The 23,687-nt window shown below is 54.4% G+C and overlaps 1 protein-coding gene across 1 annotated transcript in view; it reads left to right on the top strand.

The window, feature by feature from the left end:
- The window catches only part of LPCAT1 (lysophosphatidylcholine acyltransferase 1), a 95,702-nt gene that overhangs the window by 55,173 nt on the left and 16,842 nt on the right, over positions 1-23,687 (top strand). The window contains exons 4-10 of the mRNA XM_006893180.1: positions 666-880; positions 5,592-5,704; positions 7,873-7,933; positions 11,929-11,987; positions 16,374-16,408; positions 17,129-17,183; positions 19,406-19,488. Of these exons, the coding sequence (XP_006893242.1) occupies positions 666-880; positions 5,592-5,704; positions 7,873-7,933; positions 11,929-11,987; positions 16,374-16,408; positions 17,129-17,183; positions 19,406-19,488 (621 nt within the window). The remainder of the gene's footprint in view (positions 1-665; positions 881-5,591; positions 5,705-7,872; positions 7,934-11,928; positions 11,988-16,373; positions 16,409-17,128; positions 17,184-19,405; positions 19,489-23,687) is intronic.

Here is a 23,687-nt window from a genome sequence, read left to right on the forward strand (position 1 = left end):
CCCCTGGGCAGGGCACCTCACCACCTGGCCCCTGGGCAGAGCGAGCTGGTTCACCACCTGTCCCCTGGGCAGGGCACCTCACCACCTGGCCCCTGAGCAAGGCACCTCATCATGTGGCCTCTGGGCAGGGCACCTCTCTACCTGGTCCCTGGGCAGAGTGAGCCTGCTCACCACCTGGCCCCTGGGCAGGGTACCTCACCACCTGGCCCCTGCACCTTACCAACTGGCCCCTGGGTATAATGAGCCCACCCTCACTACATGGCCTGTGGGTAGGGCACCTGACCACCTGGCCCCTGGGTATAATGAGCCCACCCTCACTACATGGCCTGTGGGTAGGGCACCTGACCACCTGGCCCCTGGGTATAATGAGCCCACCCTCACTACATGGCCTGTGGGTAGGGCACCTGACCACCTGGCCCCTGGACAGGGCGAGCCCACTCACCACCTGGCCCCTGGGTAGGGTACCTCACCACCTGGCCCCTGGGTAGGGTGCCTGGGCCTATACCTTACCACATGGCCCCTGGGCATGGTGAGCCCGCCCTCACCACCTGGCCCCTGGGTAGGGCACCTCACCACCTGGCCCCTGGGTAGGGTGCCTAGCCCCTGGGCATGGCAAGCCCACCCTCACCACCTGGCCCCTGGCTCACACTCCCTTTCTCTTGCAGGGTGGTGGACTTCCTGCTCAAGGCCATCATGCGGACCATGTGGTTTGCCGGCGGCTTCCACCGAGTGGCCGTGAAGGGGCGGCAGGCGCTGCCCACTGAGGCCGCGATCCTCACCCTGGCCCCACACTCCTCGTACTTCGATGCCATCCCCGTGACCATGACCATGTCGTCCATCGTGATGAAAGCAGAGAGTAGGGACATCCCAGTATGGGGAAGTAAGTGCACCCACCCGGCCCCTCCCAGGCAGCCCCCTCTGGGCACCAGGCCCCCACGAAGCGGACAGGCCTCGGCCCCTGCCTCTCCTGAGCTGTCTTCTCGGTAGAGCATTGCCCCAATGCCTAAGTGTAGGCACACCAGTGCCCTCAGGTACCCCACCACTGTCATCCGTGTTCAGGGTGTACTTGTCAGGTACGAATTACCTGTAGCTGGAAGCCCTGGGTAGTGCACTGGCTAATGCATTAGGCTGCTAAATCCCAAGGTTGTGGTTTCAAGTCCAGCCTGAGGCCCTTGAGAGAAAGGCCTGGGGGGCTTGTTAGAAGGAGTGGCCACTGAGAACCCCCTGATATTCACCTGGGTCATGACTCAGAATTGAACTTGGCAGCGACTCTGCTAACAGGTTCTTGGAGGACGGCCTGGTGGCCCTGACTAGGTGGGCTAGTTAAACCAGCAGCTGCTGAAGCAGATGACCATCATCTCCCACGTCCCAGCCTGCCCACGCTCCTAGAAACATCTTGGCCCCGAGGGCCATCCCGTGGAGAGTGCAGGGCCCCCCAACCCGGGGCAGAGGACACGGGGAGCATTGTAATAGGGGGTTAACAGCAAGGTGGTGGGAGGGTGCGTGTGACTTCCAGCTCTTTGTCTAGGCCGAGTCCCTGGCCACCTGCCACGGCTTGGCTTCCTTGGCTGTGAGACAGTTAACAGCGGTGCCACGGATCTGCGGTTTGTGGCTCTGTTGGGATCCTGCAGTCAGTTAGCCTGGTCGTTGTGAAGCTCCGTTCTAGCCCGCAGGGCCTCGCTGGGAGTCAGTGCTACTACAAATCACGTGATAGACACCACTGTGGATGCTGACCGTTTCCAGCTATGAGGGTTACAAAACACAAATGTGAGAAGGGGTGCTCCCCACAGACGCGTGGCCCCAGAAAGGCAGGTGTGGAGGCCGCATGCAAACTGACCGAGCTTCCTCGAAGGTCTGCTCGTGCCATCTCGGGATGGCAGGACACTGAGACCCGAGGGCCAGCTCTTCAGAGAAAGGCTCAGGTGCCAGGTGCCTGGAAGGCCGGCTGCGTTCCAGGGGTTCACTACAAGTGGGCAGAGAGTTGGAGCATTTACAGCTGATTCCTTCACCTCCAAGAAGGCATCACAAGCCAGTAAGTAAGACGTGAAAAAAGAAGGCAAAGACATCATCACAGCCCCTCCAAGCAGTTGGAAAGCCGTGAGGCCCCCAGTAGCCACAGGGAGTGGGTAGGGAAGGAGCTGGTCCGTTTGCATCTCTGCATTTTCCTCTGACCACACAGATACCCTGACTGTCCAGCATTCGTGACACACTCTTCCTCTGTCACCAGAAAGCAGGAACTTCCAAACTCAGCTCCCCTCCTTGAAACTGGCCAACCGGCCTCACAACAGAGGCTCAGGCTTTTCATATGCGCTTTGGAACGAGGTGCAGGACTTTGGGCCAGATGACAGGGTCGCAGAAAGATGGTGCAGAAAAAGGAAACACTTATTTCACTGTGGTGCCGTCCTCCCCACCCCTCCACCCCCCGTCAGCAGGCCACACTGTGGGGGCCTGTGTATGGCTGTGAGCTGTGGAAGCTGCTGTAGGGGGTCTGTATGTGGCTGTGAGGTGGGGAAGCTGCTTGGGGGGCCTGCGTGTGGCTGTGGGGTGTGTGGAGGGGGAAGCTGCACTGCCCATCAGACACCAACCAGTCGCCGCAGTGCACAGCTTTCACCAGCACTCCTGGACTGCGGCACCAGGAAGAAAGGCCTGGAAAGCGACACCTAAAAACCAGCCAGTGAACACCCGACATGCAGCAGTGCTACAGAAGACCCCGCTGTTTGGGAGAACCTTATGAGATGGGTCAACATGTCAGCCGTGGTGATGCAGCTGCTGCTGATGGTGGTGGTGGTGGTGCAGACCAGACCTACTGAGTTCTGTTGTGACCGAACTGTGCCTAACCCAGCTTTGTCCTTCTAGACGATTCTGTCACGCTCTGCTTTCCTGCTCGTCTAGTCTTTGCACCCACGTCAGGAATAGAGACAGGCCTTGGCAGAGGTGCCCCCTTGGAGGCAAGGGGCAAAGCTTCGTCTCTCGCTCTTTGACATGTTGCTGCTTCTTGTTGTTGTCAGGTGTTCTTGAGTATGATTCAGAGTGACACCGTGAACAGCAGATCTGAGCCCTGTCCTGTCCTGTGATGGACCGGAGCCCATTGCTGCAGTCACTGCCCACCAGGTTGAGGGTCTTCCTCTCCTTCACCATCTCTCCACTTTCCCAAGCAAGATGTCCCTCTCCAAGGAAGAACCTCTCCCAACAGCACGTCCAAAGTCTGTGAGACGAAGCGCCATCATCTGCGTCCAACACGGCAGTGAGAAGAGTCTGGGATTTCTGCAGTTCCTGGAGCTGCTATGAAGATGCTCTGTATGCAGCAGGAATCCATTCTCTCACGGGTCCGGAGGACAGAAGTCCGGAATCGAGGTGCCCACAGGGCCAGGGCTCCTGCCGAAGGCTCCGGGGCAGGCCCGTCCTTGTCCCTGCCAGCTGCCGGGGCCCCAGGCGTTCCTTGGCTTGTCCGCGCTTCACTTCGACCTGCTGCGTCTTCACGAGGCCATCCCTGCATGTTTATCTGTATCTTCTTTATTTTTCTTAAGGACACAAATCATATGGGGGGAAATCTGCTATCAGGGACATCCTTAAAATGCTAAAGAGCATAGATACTGGGTTTGTTATTTTGTGGTTGTGGTTTTTTTTTTCCATGATTCTTCTGTTTTTTAAATGGGGTTTTTTTGTTGGCTTTTTAAAATTAATTTTAATGAAAGTTTACAGAGACTTAGGATTTCCAGTCATTCATTGTTGCACTTTTCTCCCTGCCCACCTCTTCCCCTGTAATTCACTCTTCTCCTTGAAGAGAAAAAGAAAAACTCTTTCATTGTTATGCATTCCTTCCCCTCCAAGTCCACTCCACTGTGCAGCCTTCACTCTGGACCCCTGTCATGACAATAATACCCAATCATATACCCCTTTTAAACAGTTCTCTCCCTCATTTCTTTTAATGCAATATACATCGTTGCTCCCCTCCTTTTCTGTCTTCCCTCAACCCTGATATCTGTCCCATTTTACAAAAGTGGCCCTATGCAATATTTGTCCTTTTGTGACTGAGATATTTCACTCAGCATAAAGTCCTCCAGGGCCATCGATTTTGCATATTTTATGAGTTCCTTGTTTTTCAGTGCTGTGTAGTATTCCATTTTGTGAATTTACCACAGCTTCTCTATCCATTCATTTGTTGATGGGCTCTTGGGTTGTTTCCAGCTCTCTGCTCTTGCAAACAAAGCCACAGTAAACATGGGTGTACAGATACTGGTTTTAACCTTGCACCTGATCCAAGCTGTGCTATTTTCAGTTGCTCTGTATCCATTTGGAAGTTAAACAATGATTACCAAAGGCCGAAGAAGGATTGATGCCTTTGAATTGCGGCACTGCTGAAGAATACTGACTATATACCACAGCCAGCCGGAAGAAGAGAGAAGTGTGTCCTGGAGGAATTGTAACCGGAGTGCCCCGTAGAGGCAAGGCTGACTGAACGTGCGTTTCACATACTCCGAGCGTGTTGTAAGGAGGGGCTGCACCTTGGAAAAGAACATCATCCTTGGAAAGGTGGCAGGTCAGAGGAAGGAGGAGAGGGAGGCCGTCAAGGAGGCAGATGGACACAGTGACTGCAGCAGAGGCCTTGCACACGGTGGTGGCTGTGAGCACAGCCCAGGGGCTGACAAGTTCAATCTGTTGTCCGATGGACGACGGCTGTGATAGCGCTGGCTTGGCCGCACCTGACAAGTCGCAGTGATCACACTGGATGGGGACCCACCCTGCTCTCCTGCGACCTCATGCCAGCCTGACTGCCTGCCCGTGTTCTACAACACGACCATCCGGCTCTGTGGCCTAGTGGATAAGGAGTTGTCCCGCAAACCCTGAGGCATGCGGTTTAAACCCATCAGCTATATCACTGGAAGAAAGATGGCAGTACCCTCCCACCCCTGCACAACACCAAGGCCCTGAAAACCCGCCGGACGATCAGCTGTGCGTCAGCTCCAACTCAGCGGCACACAGCAGCACACCGATAGGGATGCATTAGCAGTGGGGTTTGCAGAGCACACAGTCCCCCCAACGGGCTGTGCAGTGGGTACGTTACAGGTGGACAACACAGCATGCCTGCAGAGACTCGGCTTCCAGATAAGACCATGCCCACAAGCTCTGAGGGTTGGGACTGGTTTTGGGGACACAGTTCGGCCCTTCCCAGAAAGGGTTGTGAGGGCCCAGCCATGTGAACAGGTGAGCCCTGGGATCTGAAGTCTGGGCTCACCTTCCTCTGGTTTCCCAGGTGACCAGGGACAGCCCGCCCTCTGGTATGGGGGGACCAGGCTTCCATTCTGCACTCTTTCCTCGTCCTGACTCACTGTCCCATGAGCAGTCTGTACTGGTCTTTAATGGCCTGTGGGCTGCGGGCCGGTGGGCTGTTCTGCAGACTCCCCAGAGGGCTGGTAGCTGCCTCAAAGCCCACCTCAGCTGACCTTGACTTTGTAGTGTTTCGTGCAGGGTGTCCCAGGCATGTGTGCCTCCTGGGGCCCCGGGCAAACCCCCACCCACCATGGACCCTACTCTCTGCTGTCAACTGTACTGCCTTTGCTGCAGCCTCCCTTCCTCCCGTCTGTCCTCAGCCCTGATCAAGTACATCCGGCCGGTGTTTGTGTCCCGCTCGGACCAGAACTCTCGCAGGAAGACAGTGGAAGAGATAAAGAGACGGGCACAGTCCAACGGGAGATGGCCACAGGTATGATGCCTCATCGGGCTCCGAGCGGGCTCGTTCCAAAAGGGGTGACCTCTGAGGTGGGGAAGAAAAAGCAGAAGAGAAAAGGGTTCTCTCAGGAGGCTGGACACTTGTGTGAGGGTGTGCGTGTGTGCATGTGAGCATGTCTAGAGAAACTGTTGTTGTAAGGTGCCATTGAGGTGAGTAAGACTCATAGTGACCCTGTGAACAAACGATCTGAACCCTGTTCTGTCCTGCACTGTCCTCACACTTCCTGACACACAAGAGTCCATTATGGCAGTCACTGCGTCAGTCCACCTGGTCAAGGGTCTTCCTCTCCTTTGCTGACTCTCCACCCTTCCCAGCATGATGCCCCTCTCCAAGGAACAGCCCCTCCTAGCAACATGGCCAAAGCATGTGAGGGGAAGCCTCATCATTCGTGCCTCCAAAGAGCACTCCAGCTGCACCGTCTCCATGACATAACTGTTTGTTCTCTTGGAGTCCATGGGACGTTCAGTGCTCTTCTCCAACAACACAGCTCAAAGGAGGGGAGGAGTAGACTTGAGTTTTCCGAGTGCCTGGGTGGCACACAAGGCTAAGCCCTTAACTGCTAAAGAAAGGGTTAGAGGTTCAAGTCCACCCAGGGGTGCCTCGGCAGAAAGGCCGGGCAATCTGCTCCCCACGATCCAGCCTCTAAAAGCCCCCTGGAACACCGTTCTCCGCTGACCCACACAGGGTCGCCATGACCCTGGTCCACCTGATGGCTGCATGTGCTGGTTCTTTGATTTTGGCACCCGGAATTTTAAGATGAAAATGAGTAAGGAAATAAAAGATGGGTGTGTTACTCTCCCTGGATTATCTGCATCAAGAAGTCTTTTTTGCTCTGGGTTTGACTTAGAGGCTGGAGCCTGTCACCTCTGTGGTCAGTTCCAGCTCGCCCCTGCATTGACTCTGTCAGGAGTGTCACTTCCTCTGAAAGTCCCTTATAGAATTTGGGGTCCCGGCTAGAAAGTGGCACTCTGCCCCCTTCCCCAGGATTTGTTTGCCCGCATTCTGTTTTATTTCCTGTGTTTTCTCTTTTTTTTTTCAGTCAGCCAGAGTGTAAATGCTAGACATGTTCCCTGGCTGCTTGGGTGCTAGCTGGCCCTGGGACCCTGCAGGGGCCAGCTCCGGGCACCATTTCCTTCGGGCAGCCTGGGGAGGGGCCACCGGCCACCAGTTGGTTGCCTGGAGGAATTCAGTGCAGTTGGACTGCTTCTGAGAGCAGGGGTGGTGAAACTTCATCTCCCTCGCGTGTCTTCCCAGGAGGAACTCACACTGGGGAAGGTGAAGGGTCAGAGAAAGAGGGAAAGGTCCATAATGAGATGGACTGACCCAGTGCTGCTGTGAGGGGCTTGAGCAGGACCAGGGTCGCGACGATGGTGCAGGCCAGGGCAGGGCTCTCGTCTGCTGTCCCCACGACGGTGCTGGCCAGGGCAGGGCGCACACCTGCTATCCTGATGATGGTGCAGGCCGGGGCAGGGCTCACATCTGCTGTCCCGACAACAGTGCAGGCCAGGGCAGGGCTCACATCTGCCGTCAACGTCTGCCGTCCCAACGACCGTGCAGGCCAGGGCAGGGCTCACGTCTGCCGTCCCGACGATGGTGCAGGCCAGGGCAGGGCTCACATCTGCTGTCCCGATGATGGTTCAGGGCAGGGTGCACATCTACTGTCCCAACGACGGTGCAGGCCCGGGCAGGGCGCACACCTGCTATCCTGACAACGGTGCAGGCCAGAGCAGGGCTCACGTCTGCCATCACATCTGCTGTCCCGACGACAGTGCAGGCCAGGGCAGGGTGCACATTTACTGTCCTGACAACAGTGCAGGCCAGGGCAGGGCTCATGTCTGCTGTCCCAACGATGGTGCAGGCCAGGGCAGGGTGCATATCTACTGTCCTGATGACAGGGCAGGGCTCACACCTGCTATCCTGACGATGGTGCAGGCCAGGGCAGGGCCCACGCCTACTGTCCTGACAACGGGTGTAGGCCAAGTCAGGGCCCACACCTGCTGATTGCCTTGCTTCAGGCCTGACCTCTGCTGCTGAATCTGGGGAAATCCTCTGACTCCTTTAGTCGCGGAGAAATACACTGAGCAGCCGGGCTCACCGGCACTCAAAAGTCCTGGTGACTAATTTTTTTTTTCTTCTTTAAGATAATGATTTTTCCAGAAGGCACTTGTACCAACAGGACCTGCTTAATTACGTTCAAGCCTGGTATGTATTGTTCTTAATTGTTTCTCTCTTTGTAAAAGGGAAAATAACCAAAATGACGTATTAGTTGATTATTGTATGTTAATTTTTTTAAATTGTTTTTCTCTTGATGTAGGTGTTCGTAAAAACACCCATTAGCAGAGGCATGAAGTAATCTGGGAGTTAGACCCAGGGTTTCCAGTGTTTCCAGGTGGAGTGAGACGTGATTTTGAAATGTTTGTAAGGAAGTGGATATGTGGGCTTTGCTCTTAGATGGTGCAGGCTTGAGGGTGTCCTGGACTGGAAATGGGCCCTTTTCCCCTTTTGGAATTGTTCATAGCTGCTCCCTGGGCTGAGGCTGGGTCTGTGCATCCAAATGGCTCTTTGTGAGGACACTGGTCTAGAGCTGACCACTCACAGAGCTCTGGGAATCCAGAATGCAAAGGTCTTTGAGCAGGAGACAGACTCGGGCCACCAGGTGATAAATGCAGCCAGGTCCCGTCCTCCACTCCCCCTTGGGCAGAGGGCCCTGAGCCCCAGCTGTGAAGGCCTGGGGGTGGGAGGGCAATCTCCTCTTTGGACTTTGTGAAGTATTCACATCTTCACGCACGTCAGAGCTGTGCCCTGGGGCACGGAGCCCCGCCTTCAGTGCCTCAGCACCAGGCTGAGCAGGACGGGCGTCTGTGTGGACACCAAGGCTAGACGGTCTGTCTGTGGACACCATGCTGAGCTGAACAGACCTCTGCTCTCTGGACCCCAGGCTTAGCTGGACAGGCCTCTCTGTGAATACCAGTCTGTACTGGATGCGCCTCTCCGTGGACACGAGGCTTAGCTGGACGGGCCTCTGTGAATACCAGTCTGTACTGGGGCCTCTGTGGACATCAGGCTGAGCTTGACAGACCTCCTGCTCTCTGTGGACACCAGGCTGAGCAAGATGGTCTTCTCTGGACACAGGCTGAGCTGAACTGTCTATGGACACCACACTGTGCTGGACAGACCACTCTGTGGGCACCAGGCTTAGCTGGACAGACCTCTCTGCTCTCTCTGGGCACCTTGGTGAGCGGGATGGTCCTCTCTGCTCTCTGTGGACACTAGGCTGTCATCGTGGGTGGTGCACATTTCTTTGTCTTCAGAAGAGAAACACAGAGTGAGCTGAAGGTCTTACTGCAGAGAGGACTGGGGAGAGGGAGGGACTCACGGGCAGAGGACCACAGGTGAATTATCCTCTGGAGCAGGGGCCCTGGGTTCCAGAAGTCCGAGCAGGCTCCGGGACACCCTGCTGGCCTCCTTCCTCAGAGGACGTCTCCCAAGGGCCGAGAAGGGGTTTCTAAATGAAGAGAGCACAGGAGCCCCCATTGGCAAGACAGTCATCGTGGAGCCCAGAAAGTGGTCTTGGACGAGTCTCCACAGACACCGGAGATGGTGTCTCGACTTTGTTCCCCGAGTTGCAGGGGACACAAGACCTGCAGGAGAGCAGGGCAGTGGTCAGGGTGCAGCCAGCCAGGGAACAGCAGGGCGAGTCCTCTCATTGTGAGCCAGAAACCAGGCCTCGGCGTGAGGGAACCCACTCTGCTCACGTCCTCCGAGTGCCGAGGCACCAGCTGTCTGCCTGGGCTCGGTCGTCTGCCCTCTCTGGGGTCGGGCACCTGCCGGCCAGGAGAGTGAAGGGTCCTCTGCTCCTCCCTGGGCCTGGGTGGGGTGGACCACGAGCTCACTCTCTCAGGCTTGGTGGTCCCCTACGGTCACCTCTCCCAGTGGACCTCATTCCCTGGGGTTACCTTGCAGCCAACCGATAGGCAGGCCTGGAATGAACAGCAGGGAGGAGTGAGCTCAGGGCTATCGATCCTGAAGGATCACAAGGGCATCCTCTCCGTAAAGTGAAGCTCAGAAGGCAGGAAGGACGGAAGGAGGAGGAAAGAAAATGGGATCCCCAGGGAGGGAGCGGGAAGAATGCTGTTACATGAGGGGATTGCAGCCTGTGTTCCGCGACAGCATGCGGTGCGTTTGGAATGTTCAGTAGAAGCCTCATTGGCTCCACAAACTTTTATCCGTGCCACAAATCACATTTAAAAATCATTTTTACAAATTGCATGTAAAAAAGAAAACTTTGCTGTGAAATTAATTTTTTCAAGAAGTGCCCTGCATAAGGGCCCCTGAAGCATCTTTGTAGAGGATGCTCCAGGACACTGAGAGGAATGGAGTTCCTGCTGCAGGGTCCTGACAGTGTAATGATTAATGAATCAGGCTCCTCCCCTGGTTCAAATCCACTAGCCACTCCGAGAAGAAAGCCGGACGTTGTCGTGTTAAGACTTACAGCCTCAGAAGTCCCACGAGGGGTCGCTGTGGGTCAGAATCACCACTACAGCTGTGGAGTTTGGTTTTTTGTTTTGTTTCTCATGGCTTGGAGGGTCTGTTGCCCCAAAGCCCACAGCCCCTGCAGTCTGGACGCTGGGCAGTCTGCGGAAGGTGAAATCTGAGTGGGTGCTTACCCCTCGTCTTGGAAGTGCAGCCCTGGCATCTCCAGCCAGTGAACTAGAAGCTTCGAGCAGTCCGCGTGCACATGTGGGCTTCATTCTCCCAGCGCTGTGCAGGAGCCCCGGCCCAGAATCCCCAGGACTGAAGAGCAAGGTGCCACATTGAGGCACCTGCTTGAAGGGGATCCCCTGCTCCCCCACCACTACCCTCTGGGACAGGTTAGACCCTGTCAGGTCACTCTGCAGCCACTTCCTGCCCAGGACCTCTACTCCAACATCACGAGCTCCAGTGTCGCCTCTGTCCGGTTGTCAGGTTAAACTGTGGCTCTGTAGGGCTGCCTCCTAGGAAACAATTTGTGCAGTGACCCACAGTGACCACCCACAAGATCTCTGGCATAGGACACAGGCTCCTTCTGTAGGGTCTAAGTAGGGGGTAGTGTCTACTGTCCCGAGGGGCCAGGAAACCGTGACATCCCTGGGCAGCAGGGCTGGGGACGGTTCTGTCATATGCTTCACCAGCCAGACCAGAGAAGAGTGAGAACCAGGATTATTGTGTCCATCTGTCCTCCGTGCTGAACGTGCCCCCAGCAGACGCAGGGACACTGGTGGAGACCCTGGCTGATGCACACGTTTGTTCTGTTGAGAGAAGACCCCAGACTCTCCTGGATGGAACCCAAGCTTCATAACTAGGACCCTGTGGGACAGGCAGACCAGGGAGACCCACCATCTTCCCACCAGCGCCTTTCATTTTGCATGAAGTGCGGAGTCCTGGGTGATTCTGGTGTTGACCTGCTTATCTGCTCACACAGTGTGGAGCTTGTACCCAGAGGCCTCTCAGAAGAAAGGTGTGGTGACCACAGCCCCCAAAAACCTGTGGAGCAGAGTTGGGGTTTTTAAGTGTGTGTGAGAATGATTTGTTTTTTTTTTAATTAGCCGGCTGGACTCAGTTTAGCGGATCCCTGTTTTATTGGCAACACCCAAAGCATCGTAATGAGCATTATTCCTCCCTCCGTCAGGCCTGGGGAAGGGATTGACCTTGGCCACGAGGGTCACAGTGCAGCTTCACAGCTCGTTTGACCTGGTGCTCGTTGGCCTTGTCATTGATGTCACCGGAGACACAAGGGTGTTATCCTCTGCCATCTTCATGGCTGCCTCAGTGGTCGAGCTTGGGGGGCTGCTCTTCAGGGGGTATCTGGGCTGCCTTCAGGGTCTCGGTGTCTGAGGCTGCAGGAAGGTGGGTGACGTTGTGGACCTTGTGGCTGGGGATGCCCTTCAAGGCGGCCTTCTTGGCCTTTAACACCTTTGCTTCGGCTTCACTTTGAGGAGGACCAGGGGCTTCCTGCTGCACCTGGTTCTGATCCGACCCGAGGCTGGCAGAGTTAGAGACACTGACAGCAGCGGGGTGTTGGCGAAGCTCACGCCCCCCCTCCCCCCCGTGTGGAAGGAAGCGCGCCTCCGCGTGGACCGTGGGTTTTGGCTCTCATCATCTGAAGCGTGAGCCGGGCGCTGGCTCCGGAATCTCACCAGACTCTGTCCTCCCTCCAGGTGCCTTTATCCCTGGCGTCCCTGTGCAGCCCGTGGTCTTGCGATACCCGAACAAGCTGGTGAGTTTGTCTTCCCAGGGCGCCCCGTCGAGGCACAAAGCCGAGGATGGGGACCTGGGGTTGGGGTGGTGTGTTTGAGTGCATCTTTCATAACACAGCCGTCGAGGTGCAGGAATCGTCCAGGGGGCAGGTGACCCACGTTCAACTTGGGTCTTGTCTGCCACCCCGCGGTGTCAGATGGGAGAGCCGATACGACTCAGGCACATATCACATCTGAGCCCGTGCTCAGTCCTGCCCCTCCCCACCCACCGACCCTGGGCTTGGGTTCACTGCTGCAGCTGGGTGCCAGCCTGTCTCCGTGGGGGGCAAGACGTCTTCTCCTTTGCTCCCCTTCTGCATTTCTGTCCCCGGGGCTGGTCTCTCTTGATAACACACCCGCCCACGGGAGCCTGAGGCTCACCCTCCTCCCTGGCAGGAGCACTCTCGCCACACTGGTTCCCAGACACACGGGCTTGGGCATTTCAGCAGTCTACGGCACAGTCAGTATTCCGGGAGCTCTGGTGGCTGGGTGGTAAGAAACTGTGCTGCCAGCCTGAAGGAACGTAGTTCGAATCCACCAGCTGCTCTGTGGGAGAAGGCTGGGCAGTCTCCTATGAAATTAACTGCCTTTGAACACCCTCTGGAGGGTCAGCTATGTGTTAATACCTACTCAACAGCGCACAACAAGGACATGACATAGCATTCTTCACCAACACAATTAAAGGTGTCAAGTCTTTAACGTTCTTACCGGTCATCCAGCTTTCACATGCATGTGAGGTAATTGAAGGTACCCAGGGCAGGTTGGGCAAACTGCAGTCCTCTGGACACTGCCCAGTCCCCGGGACCCACTAGCCATTCCACTCAGGACCATCCCGGTGTGTGGAGGCCCTCAGTCTCCAGGCCCCCCCCCCCTCCTGACATGCTCTGCCCAGCCAGGCTGCACTCTGGGAGTTTCAGAACAGAGGCTTTCTGATTCCCAGAAGGCTGAGGGCAAGAGTGAGGCTTTGCAGTTGGGGATTTGAGCTCTGGTGGCACAGCAGCTAAAACATTTTCTTGCTAACCAAATGGGCCTGCTGGTGTCAACCTACCAGCCACGTAAGGAGGGAAAGAAGTGGCAGTCCGCTTTCAGAGAGATTTACAGCCTCAGGAGCCCCTTGGGACAGGCCTGCCCTGCCCCACAGTCCGCCCGCCCCACCCCACAGTCTGCCCTCCCTGCCGCACACTCTGCCTGCCCTGCCCCACAGCCCTTACATGCCCACATCATATCCGATGATGGCCCTGGGTTTGATTTCTGCCTCAACTCTGGGTGACTGAGGTGTGAAGAGGGAGCAGTCATCCCCTGAAGTCACATAATGAGCCGATAATGGCTCACATTTGGCCTGAAGTCACACAAGCGATGTGAGTGCCTGGGTGCCACACACAGCTATTGTATTTAGCTGGTAATTGAAAGTCCAGGGGTTTGAGTCCGCCCAGAGGGCCTCAGGAGAAGGGCCTGGACACCATGAGCTGGACCAATTTGATGGTAACCGGTGGGGGGGGTGTGTGGAATAGTTACCCCCCCCCCTTTTCTGTACCCACACAACGCCTTTGAATTGTGGAGTTAGCAAAGAGTATCAGACATCCCACGGACTGCGGGAAGAACAGACACGTCTATCTTAGCAGGAGTGCAGCCAGAGCGCCCCTCAGAGGCGGGGATCTGGGCGCCTTGCCTCACTGACTCGGGCATGGTGTCAGATTGTTGTTGAGTACCGTCGAGTCGGAGCAGACCCATAGCCGAGCCTCTGGTGGATTTTCAGAGCAGTCTATCACACAGAGGAGACTGCCCATCCTCCTCCCGCCGAGCAGCTGGTGGATTCGAACCACGTGCCTTCAGGTTGGCAGTGCAGCTTCTTACCACTGCTCAAGGAGACCAGAGTGAATAAAGGGGTGACTGGGGTGACAGGTCCTGGGTGGAAGCGACAGTCCCCGAGCCCTCCACAGGTCTGGCCCTGGCTGCCCCGTTGACTGAGGGTGGCAGGGATCCAGTCCCGTGAAGGGGCCTCTGTCACGTACCTCCATCGGGAGGTGCTGCATATCAGCCTCATCCCAGACAGGGACACCCAGCCCCTCCCTCCTCGGGCCTCCCAAGCCAAGGGCCATGTGGGCTCCCCGTGGGCGCAGAGCTGCTGCCTGTCACCTTGGGCTGCAGCTCCCTCTGAGACCCGTGTCCGCTCACCTCCGTTGCTGTGGGCTGCCTGGAGCTGAGGGACAGACAGCTCAGGGGACTCGACCTCTGAGACCTGGCCATGCACCCCTGTGTCTGATGGATTGGCCTTGAGGGAGAGACATAACGAGGCTGGTGTGTTTGTGACTGCTGCCTCTCGGTGTCTGGCAGCCGGCCTTGGAGACAGCGAAGGCAGGTGTCCCCAAGGAGAGCGAGTACCCGCTGTGCCTGGCAGTTCTGGGATCCCGGGCGCAGGTGCTGTGGGCTTAGGCCTGGAGGATGCAGAGCCCCACACCTGGGTCCCCAAGACTGGCCTGTGTTGGGGGGTGACACAGCAGGGAACATGTTCACTCAGCAGCTGACACAGCAGGTGGGGCTGAGAGCCACACTCGATGGGCAGATCCCCTCTGTAAGTGCTCTGGAATATAAAAGAGCCCTGGTCACGGAGTTCTTTATCAGGCTTCAGACTGAAGGTCAGTGGTTTGAATCCACCAACAGCTCTGAGGGGTGAAAATAAAGCAATCTCTTCATGGAAAGATTCACAGCCCCGGAGTCCTGGTGGGCGGTTACCAAGCATTTGAGTCCACTCGATGACAGTGGGCTGGCCCTGTGATAAAGTCTTTCCATTCCCAGTCTTCTGAGGAGGGACCGCGGGCTGGTGGTGGGCTGAGCCCTTGTCCAGCCACAACTTTAACACATCTCCGATGAAAAAAATTTCAGAGGATCAATCCCAGACTAAAAGGTCATCTGTGGGTAGAATTCTGGATTTGCCTTTGTTTTTTTGTGGGGGTGTTTTTATTATTTTTATTATTATTAATTGTTATTGTTTTTGTGTGTACCATCAAATCAGATCTGACTGGTACAGGAGGAGACTGTCCCTCCTTCTCCAGCAGAGCATCTGGTGGATTCGAACTGCTCACCTCTGGGATTGCAGTGCAGCTTCGTGCCATTAGGCCACCAGAGCTCGCCTGGATTTGCCTTTGTGCAGCAAACCCAGAGGAACACGGTTCAAACCCACCAGCTGCTCTACAGGAAAAAGATGGATATCTCCTCCCAGGAGTTTAATTTCCTCTGAAAACCCACCGGATGGTCAGCGAGGAGTCGGTTCTGGCTCGATGGTACATAACGGTTAAATGTCTCCAGGCCGTGTGCCTTCCCCTTAGTGGTCCGAGAAGCAGAACGTCAGCCTTGAGCACCTCTCTGTCACCGTGTGTGTGGACCTACTCCACTGTTAACTGTGTAAACTCAGACGGGGCGAGTGTGGGGCTGGGAGCAGATCTGAAGGGGTGGAGGAGGGCCCAGACTGGGAAGAAGGGAGTCACAGGCAGGTGGTCAGTGTCAAGGGGGACAGGGCGAGTCACCTGGTATTCTTGGCATGGTGACTGGGGGTGGAGACCCTTGGAAATGCCGCTGCGAGGGGCAGCCCTGGACATGCACAGAGGGGTGGGTGGGGTGACACTGCTGGCATTGGAAGTTAGGGTGATGGCTGACTGGACATAGTCATGACTCGGGAGCAGAGGTGACCAATCCATAGCCATGTTTAGGGGGCCCGAGACGGCACAGCCACGGAAGAGGCCTGGTGACTGACCTGCACAAAATAGTCGGGGAGGGGACCAACTTACTCCCAGCCATGTGGGGGACCAGAATTGACCTGTGAATGGCTGTGGTGGAGGATTGACCATGTAGAGGGGCCTAGGAGCTGACCCATACATGGACATGCAGAGAGGTCAAAAGCCAACGTGTGCCCATCTGTGGGGAGGGATGTGAGCTGACCAGCAGGCAGCATATGTCCGAGTGGGCAGGGAAGACAAATGACAGGCTGACAGTGCGAGTGCTAGCCTGAAGGCTAGTGGGGAGACTTGGGTTAGACACCACAGTTACCAGAGATGCCGGGCCAGGGAGAGAGCCCAGAGCTGGCTCGTGGGGCTTTTAAACAGGGTATGTCGGGAGAGGTCACAGATGGAACTGCAGGCGAGCTGGGCTCGGCTCACTCCCACGGGCTCATTAATGTGAATTTGGCACACGCGCGCGCGCACACACACACACACCCCTTTCTCCTCTGTCCAAATCAGAGTGGGGCGAGAGGGCACGGTCATGTGTGGGGTGACAGGTACGTCAGGACACAGTGTGGGCACTGATCTGCTGCCCGGCGACCCTGGGTTCTGCTTCCAGTCATGGCTGACCACATCCCTGTCTCCCCGCAGGACACGATCACGTGGACCTGGCAAGGACCTGGAGCGTAAGTCACACACTCATCCATCCGTCTGTCGTGTTACATGAGGGCCTTAGTCTGCAGAGTGGTTACCTGTGCTCACGTGAACACTCCAACCGAGTGACCCTCCAGTGGCCTGGCAGGAAGAGGCTCAGCCCATCGTGAGGCTAGACATTCAGATCCCCATCTGGGATTGTGGAAAGAGGGTCAGGAGGTGGACAGTCCATGGAGGGGGTTAGGTGTGGGGCCCTGGAGTGGGAACTCTGAATAACTCATTTCAAACAAGAGCGGGCAGTTCTGGTGTCTGAGGTCAGGAACTTGAGTGAGCCTTGAGGAGGGAGGGTGTTGTGACTGAGCTCACCGTGGCTTCACTGCAGGGTGGTGAGAGGAGAACTGGCAGGTGACCTGCTAACCTCCAGGTCTGAGGAAGATAAGGTTTCCTGTGCTAGAAGGTGAACACCACATGATAGGCTGGATGCAGATGCAGAGGTGGAGGTTGGGACACCAGTGAAGACCTCTGCCTCATAAATGCTTCCTAAGCCCACTTTATCAGTCAATCTGCCGTTGCCTTTGGCCTTTGCATGTAGAGTAAACTCAGCATCTTTCCCACAGAGAGCCAACCCCCCAGTAGTGTCAGCTAGAGGGGAAGTAGTTCCAGAAATGCCCCTCCTGGCATTTGAAGTACTTACACCGAGAAGAATGAAGCCTTTTGCTTTTTAACCCCTATCATACATCTGTGTGTTTTAGGTTGGAAATCCTGTGGCTCACCCTGTGTCAGTTTCACAACCAAGTGGAGATTGAGGTTTGTGCAGACACACTCTTGCATGTTGTCTAAATGCAGAGTTAAATGCTGTGTGACTCAGTGAGTGTGCATGTTGTCTGGATACAGCATTAAATGCTTTGTGGACACAGGGAGTGTATCATGTAGATGCAGTGTTACATGCTATAAGGGTACAGTGGAGTGTGGATACAGTGTTGCATATTTTCTAGATACAGTGTTAAAGCTGCATGGACACAGTGGAGTGTATCATGTAGATACAGTGTTAAGCTGGATGGACACTGGAGTGCCTTATGCAGATACAATGTTGCACCTTGCAATGGTTATCACAGACACACTGCACATCTCACAGATCCAGTATCACGCACCATCTATGAACACTACTCTGTCTCTTAGATACAATGTCCCATGTCATGTTCAACCCTCATATTTTGAACTTCTTTCTGTTCCTAAAGGCTTCTTAGAGGAAGTTCCCATTTGCTTTGTCTCCTGCACAAGCTTGAAACATTGCAACTAGAATTTTAACAGGAAATTAAGCCTGTCCACTTCCTATTAGAGTTACTGTGACTTAGGCATGTATAAAGTTGACCCATATGCAGTGATTTTCCCCATTTTATTTATTTAATATTCATTTATGTCGCTGTTTTTCACATCACCTTCCCCTGCTAATGCTCTAGCCCACTTCAGAGGCTTCAGCCCGTTGACTGTTTCTGAAGTCACAGTTGCTGTGTGACCTTGGCCAAATGAGATTCAATCCCATCCTTACCGCCTGTGAACTTTATCCAAATGGATAAAAAATAGAATTTCTTCTCTTAAAAAGAGAATTCATGTGCCATTCTTACACCTGAAAAATAAGCAATGTCATTTTTTTACTTAAGTATTTAATGGAGTGCTTTACCGCCTTCCAGAAACTACTGCTGAGTCCTGCCAGGTTTACAAATGACTCAGACCTTCAGTCAGGGAGTTCACCTTAGTAAACCATCAAAAACTCATTGCTATGGATTCAGAACTGACTCAGAGCTCACCTACCAGCAGGTTCCCAAGGCTGTAAATCACACAGGAGGAGATTGCCCGTCTTTCCCTCAAGGATCTACTGGTGAATTTGAACCACCAGAAAGGATCAGCTTTTGGTTTAACAGCTTGGTTCCCTACAGACGAGTTAAATTAACCCCAGAGATTACAAAGGGCTGAGTTGAAAGCACCCAGCCCGAATCTGGGCCAGGCCCTGTATGCACAATATCTTGTGCTCAAAACGACAGCGGTCCCAGTGTGGACTCAGATGAAGACATGTGGATAGGATAGGTGAGGGGTGGGGTGAAGTAGTCTGCTGACCCATGTCCCCACTTAAGCCGTTGGGGGACTTTCCAGGGTTTTTTAGACCTGATTTCTCAGGGTGAACAGGGCTGGTTGGTTGTGCAGTTTGGCACCCTTGTTCTGGGACCCCTTCACATTCCTGTCTCAGAGTCCGCCACCTGCTCACATGAGAAGCTGTTGCCATTTGGAAACTTGTTGACAGCATAGTGGGAAGTGAAAGCGTAGAACTGGAAAGTGAGAGCGAGTGGGATTTCAGGATATTTTGATTGTCTTAAACGTCTGTGTTAAAGAGAAGGGACCCAGTGAGGGGCTTCGCACCAGAGGCCCATGTGGACTCCACTCAGTCCTGGAGAGGTGGTGTGTGTGTGTGTGTGTGTGTGTGTGTGTGTGTGTGTGAGAGAGAGAGAGAGAGAGAGAGAGACATCTCTGCATTTCGAGACCGTGGAGGGCAAAAAGCTCATTAATAGTGGGCCTCCTGCACAAGTTGCTTGTTGTGCTAACCCCGGCACGAACAGAGAGAGGCCTGGAGGAATGGAAATGTGTGTGCCGTGTTTTGTGTCTTTTGTGTTAAAGGTTAAATCCAGCATGGTGGGAAAAACTAAAGTGCACAGGGGAACCTCACCCCTTACCCCTCCAGCTACAAATAAAGATGGGAGCGGGAGCTTCTGCTGAAGTGGTGTGGGCAGGGGAGATGGGGAGAGGGAGAAAAAGGCAAGGGGTGGGAACATCTAAGGACGGGAAAAGGGGGAGATAGAAAAGGGGAGGGGAAGAGGGAGAAGGAGGAAAGGGGAAAGGAAGGAGCGACAAGGGGCCATAGCTCTAAAGGTCCACTGAAGGGCCGCAGCCTGTCTGCTTTGTCAGATGCTCCGTTGCTGGTGTGTTTGGGGGGGTGGGGTCTGGAGCATGGGCAGTAACGCAGCCCTGTGTGACAGTTCCTCCCAGTGTACCACCCCTCGGAGGAGGAGAAGGAGAGCCCAGCGCTGTACGCCAGCAACGTGAGGAGGGTGATGGCAGAGTAAGTGAGCGCACCCCCCACCCCAGCCCCCCCATTGTCTCTGGGCAGCGAGGGGCTCCCAGGGCCTCTCCATGATCCCACATTCTCCTCACCCACTGTTGCCCTCACGGTGGGGGGCAGCCGGGAGAACCAGTCACACCAGGAAGGGGCTCCTGCAGAGTGATTCCAGGTGCTGTCGAGTCGAGTAGGACTCCTGGTGACCCTGTAAAGCAACAGATCTGAGCCCTGTCCTGTCCTGTGCCGGCCACACCGCCGCTGGCACATGCAAACCCACAGCTGCAGTCACAGTGTCAGGACATCTCACTGAGGGTCTCCCGTTCTTACTGGCCCTCACTTTTCCAGAGGTTGCCCTCTCTGTGCCACTGGTGTGTTAATGTCTGGTTCACCCGTGGTGGGTGAGTTTCAGCCGAGCTTCCTGATTAAGACAGACGAAGAAGAAGAACTGGCCGTCCACTTCTGAAATAACTGGCCTTTGAAAACCTTACAAATAATTCAGAGAAAAGATGCCCAGTCGACCTTTAATGTCACAGATGTGAAACAGTATCTCCGTGTTCTGTTCAGACAGCCGCTTCTTGGTCTGTGTATGTGGGCCTCGTGAGCACAGTCAAGGTCCATGTGAGTTAGGTGTCCTGGATTTCTTTGAAATGTCCCTAGTTCACGGTCCCTACAGTGGAACATCCTGTGGGTAGCCTCTGCCTGCTTGCCATGTTGCTGTTGGCCTTCGATGTCCTCCAGATGACTGCAGCTCACAGCAATCCCGTGGACAATAGCTGAGAGCCAGCTCTCTCCTCTGCAGGCTTCACAGTCTCTGCCCCATGCACACCCACTGTTTTGGTCTCGGAGGGTGTCATTCCTTTTGCTTGAGGATGTCTCTGTCTCAGACCCTCCGCCGTTCCCAGCACCATGTCGTTTTCCAGGGACTCGCCCCTCCCGAGCACATGCGCAGAGTACGGGAGATGACGTTTCACCTCCTTGCCTCTGAGGGGCGCTGCGGTCGCACCTCCTCCAGCACAGACTGGTCTGCATTTTTTAACAGTCCGCGGGATCATCAGCACTCCAGCACCACAGTCGAAAGGCCTCAGGTCTTCAGTCTTGCTTGTCCCACTTTGTGATGCGTAGGAAGCAGTTGAAAAAAAAAAATCACAGCTTGGGGCAGGCACACCTTAGTCTTTAAACTGACACCCTTGCTTTCCCGCACCTCAGAGAGGTCCTTGGCGGCGGGTTCGCCCAGAGCACCACTTCTCCTGGCTTCGTGACTGTTTGCCATGCTGCATGCATAAAGCAGGCTGTGCAGCCGCCCCGTCCCCTCCCCGGCTGGCTGGCGCTGGCTTTGTCTCCTGAGGAGCAGAGTCAGCCCGTCTGCCCTCCCCATGCTGCCTGAAGATGGGGGTTAGCTGCGTTTGGAGGGTGCACTTACGCTCCTTCCCAGCTCGGCCTGAGACGCTGCTCGGGCATCAATGAGTGACCACATTCCTGGTTTACGTAGCAGAGTCCTGCCCACTGGCCTGCTTGAGGTCAGGCCTAAGATGGCCCTTCCAAGAGACCCCACTTGGCCAAGCCGTGGCTCCATGGGCCATATCCCTGCCAGTCAGGCATACCCAGGGACGCTATAGCCAGGCTGTCTACCTGGAGCACCAGGGGAGCTTTCCTCACCCCAGAGCACACCTGAGGGCACACTTGAGATCACACCTGAGATGTCACACCTAAGGGTACATTGGAGATGTCATGCCTGAAGACACACCTGAGGGTACACACAAGAGGGCACACCTGAGAGGACACACATGCGATGTCACACCTAAAGGCACATTGGAGATCTCACCCCTGAGGTCACACTTGAGAGGACACACCTGAGATATGTCACACCTGAGGATAAACCTGAGATGTCACACTTGTAGGGCACACTTGAGATGTTGATGTCACACTGAGGACACACCAGAGATGTCACACCTGAAGGCACATTGGAGATCTCACACCTGGGAAGCCCTTCAGAGCTGACCTTGAGCTGGCTTCCTCTCCTTCCCGGCACTCCTAGTCTAGGTCTCTGTCCCCAGACTAAATTTGCCAAGGGGAATTCTGGTGACCAGACAGACTACCAGTACGTGTTCCCTTACGTGACAGCGAGCATTGCTGTGGCAACACAGGGCTATTGACAAAATCCCGACAGGAAGTTCTGTTGTGAGGGTTCCAGAGCGGGGCTGGACTGGTTTGTCTGGTTTTTGTCTTCTGTGTTTCATGAACATTCTGTCATAAACGGGCTAATTCATCCAAGAAGGTTCTTTTCAGCAAAGCTCTCTGTGAGTCTCTAGAACGGTCGCTGCTGGCTCGAGTTGCTGTCAGTGGTACAGGGGACCTTGGCCGCCAGAAGGGATGAGTTTTTGTCCAGGTTCCTCCAGTTCTCCATTGCACACCTGTGGGGTGTTTATTTTAAGGGTTCTCTGGTCGTAGGATCTGTGGGATATATTTTTTTAAGGATTTTTTGGACTTGGGATGTGTAATCTGCTGTTTCTAGAATAGAGCAAGGATCTCACTTTGAGGACTAAGGTGTGCTTAGTCCAAGACATATCTTCAGTTACTCCATACGCATGTTAAAGTTGGACCATGAATAAGAAAGTCCAAGGAAGAATCGATGCTTTTGAGATGGTAGCAGAGAATAGGCTGCCCAAAGAGCAAACCAGTCTCTCTTGGGAGAAGTGAGCCCAGGACATTCCTCAGAGGCGGGGATGGTGGGACTCTGACTCACATGCCTTGGGCATATTGTCAGAAAGGCATCGTGCTTGGTAAGGTAGAGAGTCGGTGAAAAGCAGGCAAACCTTGAATGAGAGGCTCAGTGACTACAACAGTAAGCTGAAGTGTGGTGGAGCTCCTGAAGACGGAGCCAGAAGCAGCCGGGTTTGGGTCAGCTCGCTCTGGGGCAAAGCTGAGCCCCCAGCACCTCAGAAGAGTTGGAAAACTGGAAATGAACGTTGTTCAGTGTCATCGAGTCGAATATGGCTCATACAGCAGCCCTGTGAACAGATCTGAGTCCTGTCCTGTGCCGTTCTTGTCATCTCTGACACACTTGAGCACTTTGCCGCAGTCCCTGTGTCAGTCTGCCTGGTCGAAGGTGTTCCTTTCTCTTGCTGGCTCCGCCTTTCAAGAAGGGTGATGTCTACCTGAATGTGGAAATTATTGAACAATATCACTGGTATCACATGCAAGCAAAATAATGCTGAAGATCATTCAAAAACGGCCAGAACAGTACATAGATAAGGAGCTGACAGAAGTTCAAGCAGGATTTAGAAGAGGCCATGGCACCAGGGATCTCATTGCTGGTGTCAGATGGATCCTGGCTGAAAGTAAGGAATACCAGAAGAGTGTGTATTTGTGCTTATTGACTATGCAAAGGTGTTTGACTGTGTGGATCATGACAAGTTGTGGCTGACATTGAGAAGAATGGGAATCCCAGAGCACTTGATTTTGCTCATGAGGAACCTGGACCTGGACCAGGAGGCTGTTGTGCAAACAGAGCAGGAGAGCACTGTGTGGTTTGGAATTGGGAAGGGGTGTGTCAGGATTCTTTTCTCCATACTTATTCAGTCTATATGTGGAGCAAATTATCCAAGAAGCTGCATTCCGTAAAGAGGAAAGTGGCGTCAGGATTGGAGGGAGACTCACAATAACCAGCGTTATGCAGATGACACAACTTTGCTTCCTGAAAGTGAGGAGGGCTTGAAGCACTTGCTGCAGAGAATCGAGGAATGCAGCCTTCAGTTTGGATTGCATCTCAATATCAAGAAAACAAAGATTCTTAACACTGGACTAATAGACAGTGTCTTGATGGATGGAGAGGAGATTGAAACTGTCCACAGCTTCATCTTGCTTGTATCCGCAAGTCCCTTGCTACGAGCAGTCAGGATATAAGGAGATGCATGCGATGGGAAGATATTCCCAATTGTTGGGTATAAATAATTAATATTTATTTATATATTATATGTATTTTCTATTATGTATTATGTGTAATATATATTATATGTAATATGTTGTTGTTGTTGTTATGTGCTGTCGAGTCGTTTGCGACTCATAGCGACCCTATGTACAACAGCCCTAAACCCTGCTCTATCTTGTGCCAATCGCACTGCCTCCGATACACCCATCCCGATTACCCCAGTCACTGAATCAATCCACCTCATAGAAGGTCTTCCCCTCTTGCGCTGTCCCTC

The sequence above is a fragment of the Elephantulus edwardii genome, unplaced genomic scaffold (assembly GCF_000299155.1).
Source record: "Elephantulus edwardii isolate Elephantulus edwardi_28Jun2011 unplaced genomic scaffold, EleEdw1.0 scaffold00125, whole genome shotgun sequence".
NCBI lineage: Eukaryota > Metazoa > Chordata > Mammalia > Macroscelidea > Macroscelididae > Elephantulus > Elephantulus edwardii.